The 5,009-nt window shown below is 50.5% G+C and overlaps 1 protein-coding gene across 1 annotated transcript in view; it reads left to right on the top strand.

The window, feature by feature from the left end:
* Positions 1-5,009, top strand: part of PHLDB3 (pleckstrin homology-like domain, family B, member 3) — a 36,161-nt gene that overhangs the window by 12,244 nt on the left and 18,908 nt on the right. Inside the window, exons 7-10 of the mRNA XM_011997777.1 lie at positions 1,333-1,335; positions 1,483-1,605; positions 1,756-1,839; positions 2,353-2,466. Of these exons, the coding sequence (XP_011853167.1) occupies positions 1,333-1,335; positions 1,483-1,605; positions 1,756-1,839; positions 2,353-2,466 (324 nt within the window). The remainder of the gene's footprint in view (positions 1-1,332; positions 1,336-1,482; positions 1,606-1,755; positions 1,840-2,352; positions 2,467-5,009) is intronic.

Below are 5,009 nucleotides of genomic sequence, written 5' to 3'. Positions count from 1 at the left end.
GGCGCAGCACAGAGTGAGTCATGCCCGACCAGCGCTGCCCCCTTTGCTGCTCCTCTCTGTCTCCCCTGCTCTGTGTCTGCCTTTTTCTCTGTCCTTGTTTCCTACCTGTCATGTTCTTCTGAATAGTAACAACAGGAGCTGGTACTGATGAAACATTTACTATGTGCCAGATATGGTCCTGAATGTTTCATGAGCATTTCCTCATTGAATCCTTACAACAAACCTATTGAGGCAAGTCCTATTACGTTGTTTTTTTTTTCCATGTTATAAATAAAGAAGCTGAAGGTCAAGATGCTTAAGTAATCTTTTCAAAGTTTCTTTAGTAAGGGATAGAGCCAGGAGTTTTTTATTTTTATTTTTTGAGATAGGGTCTCACTCTGTCACCCAGGCTGGAGTGCAGTGACACATTCACGGCTCACTGCAGCCTTGACCTCCTGTGCTTAAGCGATCCTCCCACCTCAGCCTCTCGAGTAGCTGGGACCACAGGTACGAGCCCCCACACCTGGATAAGTTTTGTATTTTTAGTAGAGATGGGGTTTCACCTGGTCTCAAACTCTTGGGCTTAAGCAATCCTCCCACGGTGCTGGGATTACAGGCATGAGCCACCGTGCCTCGCCACAGCCAGGATTTGAACAAACTTGGTATTCACCACCACATTCTTTGCCTCTGTTCCAAAAAGATGCTCCATAGATCCCTCCTGGGAGCTTCACATTCAAGGGTCTGACTTGTCAGACCCTTGGGAAAAAAATGGGCATGTTTGACCATATTTAACACAGACTTTCCCAAAGTTTTGGATTAGAAAGCTCGACCGGGCTCAGTGGCTCACACCTGTAGTCTCAGCACTTTGGGAGGCCGAGGCAGGCAGATCACCTGAGGTTGGGAGTTCGAGACCAGCCTGACCAACATGGAGAAAGCCCGTCTCTATTAAAAATACAAAATTAGCCGAGCGTGGTGGCGCATGCCTGTAATCCCAGCTACTTGGGAGGCTGAGGCAGGAGAATTGCTTGAATCTGGGAGGCAGAGGTGGCGGTGAGCCGAGATTGAGCCATCGCACTTCAGCCTGGGCAACAAGAGCGAAACTGAGTCTCAAAAAAAAAAAAGCTCTTCTGTGGGTTTCCTTTCCCCGTCTGTTTCTGGATCTTTTTCCTGTCTCACTGGCTTTTCCTTTGTCTCGGGTTGTCTCTATTTGTCTCTGTTCTATTTCTATCTTTTCTTTTCCCTGAATCTTTGTCTACATCTCTGTCGTTTGGGGCCTGTCTTGGTTGCTGTTCTCTCTGTCCATCCTTTTCTCTTCATCTTTCCCAGATCTCTTCTGGACCCTCAAAAGGGAAGAGGGTCCAGGGAGCTGAACGCTGGGTCCCCAGCCCTGGATGCTCCGATCCCGTGGTCTCTGGGAGGGGCTGGAGCAAACCCCAGCCCTCCAGGCAGACGTGGTTCTGTGGGAGGGTGGCTGGGGCCTTGGCAGATGAGTAACCGGGACAGGGTGCTCTGCAGCGCCGAATCCGGGTCCTGGAAGAGCAGCTCAAGTCACTGGGGGAGCAGATGGCAGCCGAGAGCCGGGGGCTGAGCCGGAAGAAGGAGGAGGCCCTTCAGGCCCTGTCACAGGTGAGCTCCCTGGCACCTGCCCTACCATCCTCACTTCCCCCTGGGGCATCCCACCACCTCCCCGCACCCCGGATGTCTCCTGACATTAGGGAAAGCAGCTAGGACAGCCCATTCTGACTTTGACACGTAGCTGTCCATATCTTCTGGTAGGAACGGAGCCGGCTGCTCGAGCTCAATTGCCTTCAGGGAACACCTGGTGGGGACTTCTCTGAGCCCAACCCAGCCCTCACTAAGGTATGGGGATTTTGTATGCCTCTCGGTCCCTCCTCCCTCGGACTGGAAAGTCCAGGCCCCAGCTCCTCCCTCAGACCCAGGAGTCCAGACCCTAGCCCCTCCTCCCTCAGATCAGGGGTCCTGCCCTGAGCACCCTCCTCCCTCAGACCCAGGAGTCCAGGCCCCCAGCCCCTCCTCCCTCAGACCCAGGAGTCCGGGCCCCCAGCCCCTCCTCCCTCAGACCCAGGAGTCCGGGCCCCCAGCCCCTCCTCCCTCAGACCCAGGAGTCCGGGCCCCCAGCCTTCCTCCCTCAGACCCAGGAGTCCAGGCCCCCAGCCCCTCCTCAGGGAGCCAGCAGTCTCTGCCCACAGCCCTATGCTGGGAGACTGGACACTAAGGACCACATTCCATCTCTCCTTAGTTTTTCTTTCTGAGAAATGGGTGGCACTAGAGGCATGGGCCAGAGCGTGTGAGAACTCATGGTTGCTCTGGGGTCCCTCCTGCTCCCACGAACTTTTACCCCCTCTCCTGCAGCTGCTGTTCACCCAGAAGACAGACCACCAGCTATTGGTGCTCCAGGACCCCGCGGCCCATTCCGCTGCCACCCCTACTTCTTCTTGCCTCTTCTCTGTCCACAGCTCCCTGCAGGTACCTCCCCCACTGCCTCTGTTTCCCCATATGTCTTACTGGTCAGCGGGGAGGGAGGGGCTAGGAGCAGAGTCCCCAAACTGGGGTCTCCAGAACTTCCACTCTGGTTTTCTATACGGGGGTGTGGGGATAGGAAAGGCTGGCCAAGAGGATATTCCTATGACTCCAGCTTTATTATTATTATTTTTTTCTGCGTAACACCCACCCCTGCCCTGGTGAAATGGGAACATGTGCACCCAGGAGTAGACTTTAAAAGCAACCGAACAGTGTATTTTAATAAGAAGGTCTCCCCTTCTCAGAAGTAATGCAGCTACTTGTGTTTTGAGAATCCTTCTAGACTTCCTTAAAACTGTGGGGATCGGGGGGCAGCTCATTAACAGTTACAACAGACGGCCAGCACGGTGGCTCATGCCTATAATCCCAGCACTTTGGGAGGGCAAGGTGGGCGGATAGCCTGAGGTCAGGAGTTCGAGACAAGCCTGGCCAAGATGGTGAAATCCCATCTCTACCAAAAATACAAAAATTAGCCTGGCATGGTGATGTGAGGCTGAGGCACGAGAATTGCTTGAACCTGAGAAGGCAGGGGTTGCAGTGAGCCGAGATTAGGCCACTGTACTCCAGCCTGGGCGACAGAGTGAGACTTTATCTCAAAAAAAAAAAAAATCCCTAATCTAAAGTGCTCGAAAATCTGAAACTCTTTGAGTGCCTACATGACGCTCCAAGGAAATGCACATTGGAGCAGTTTGGGTTTCAGAGTTTTAGGTTACAGATGCTCAGCCCAAATATTCCAAAATCTGAAAGAAAATCCCAAATCTGAAACCTTTCTGGTCCCAAGTATTTCTGAGAAGGGATATTCAACCCGTCCTTTTGAAAAAGATGTGTATTAGCTACTAGTTGGCTTTTCTTTTTGAAAATGATATATTTTGAACATATTTATGGGGTACATATGATGTTACATGCATAGAATGCATAATAAGTCAGGGTATTTGGGGTATCCATCTCAAGTATTTATCACTTCTGTATGTTGAGAACATTTCAAGTCCTCTTCTAGCTTTTTTTTTTTTTTTTTTTTTTGACAGAGTCTCACTCTGTTGCCCAGGCTGGAGTGCAATGGTGGGATCACAGCTCACTGCAGCCTCAACCTACCAGGCTCAGGTGATCCTCCCTGAGTAGCTGGGACCACAGGCACGCACCATGTACAACCACACACCACCATGCACCACCACACACAACCACCCACCACCACGCACAACCACGCACCACCACACCTCATGCACCACACACAGCCACGCATCACCACGCACCGCCATGCACCGCCACACACAACCACGCACTGCCACGCACAACCGGGCACCACCACACACAACCACGCATCGCCACGCACCACCATGCACCACCATGCACCGCCATGCACCACCACGCACAACCACGCACAACCACGCACAAGCACGCACCACCAAGCACAGCTGATTTTTGAAGTTATTTTGGTACAGATGAGGTCTCCCTATGTTGCCCAAGCTGGTCTTGAACCCTTGGGCTCAAGTGGTCCTCCTGCTTTAGCCTCCCAAATTGCTGGGGTTACAGGCATGAGCCACCACACATGGGCCCAATTTGTAGCAATAGGGTCTCACTGGCTTTTATTTATTTATTTATTTGTTTGAGACAGAGTTTCACTCTTGTTGATCAGGCTGGAGTACAATGATGTGATCTCAACTCACTGCAACCTCCGCCTCCTGGGTTCAAGTGATTCTCCAGCCTCAGCCTCCCGAGTAGCTGGGATTATAGGCGTGTGCTACCACACCTGGCTAATTTTTGTATTTTTAATAGAGATGGGGTTTTGCCATGTTGGCCAGGCTGGTCTTGAACTCCTGACCTCAGATGATCTGCCTGCCTTGGCCTCCCAAAGTGCTGGGATTACAGGTGTGATCCACTATGCCTGGCCCACTGGTTTTTATTTTTTGACTTAACTCTATCTTGGAGATTGTTTTATATTGATACATTTAGAGTTGCCTCATTTTTAATGACTTTACAATAATAATAATAATATTAACAAAAGCAATAATAATAACAATGGTTTTATTGAGTCATTATAGTGTGCAAGGCGTGGTTACAAATGCTTCATGCTGATTGGCTTACTGATTTGTCTTTGCAACAAATCTGTGAGCTAGGTTCTTGTTTCCATGGCAAAAACATCATGACAGAGAGGTTAAGTTGTTTAACCAGCTAGTATGTGGAAGAGCTGGGATTTGAACCCAGGAACTCTGTTTTCAGAACCTAGGTTCTTTTTCCCTTTTTTTTTTTTTTTTTTTTTTGAGATAGGGTCTGCCTCTTTTTTTTTTTTTAGAGTGCAGTGACATGATCTGCCTCCCAGGCTCAAGCCATCCTCCCACCTCAGCCTCTGGAGTAGCTGGGACTACAGCCACCACACCCAGCTAATTTGTGTGTGTGTGTGTGTGTAGAGATGGGGTTTTGCCATGTTGCCCAAGCTGGTCTCGAACTCCTGAGCTCAAGCAATCTTCCTGCCTCAGCCTCCCAAAGTGCTG

Source organism: Mandrillus leucophaeus, unplaced genomic scaffold, assembly GCF_000951045.1.
Source record: "Mandrillus leucophaeus isolate KB7577 unplaced genomic scaffold, Mleu.le_1.0 Scaffold546, whole genome shotgun sequence".
In the NCBI taxonomy this organism is placed as follows: domain Eukaryota; kingdom Metazoa; phylum Chordata; class Mammalia; order Primates; family Cercopithecidae; genus Mandrillus; species Mandrillus leucophaeus.
This window is presented reverse-complemented; position numbering and strand designations above follow the sequence as displayed.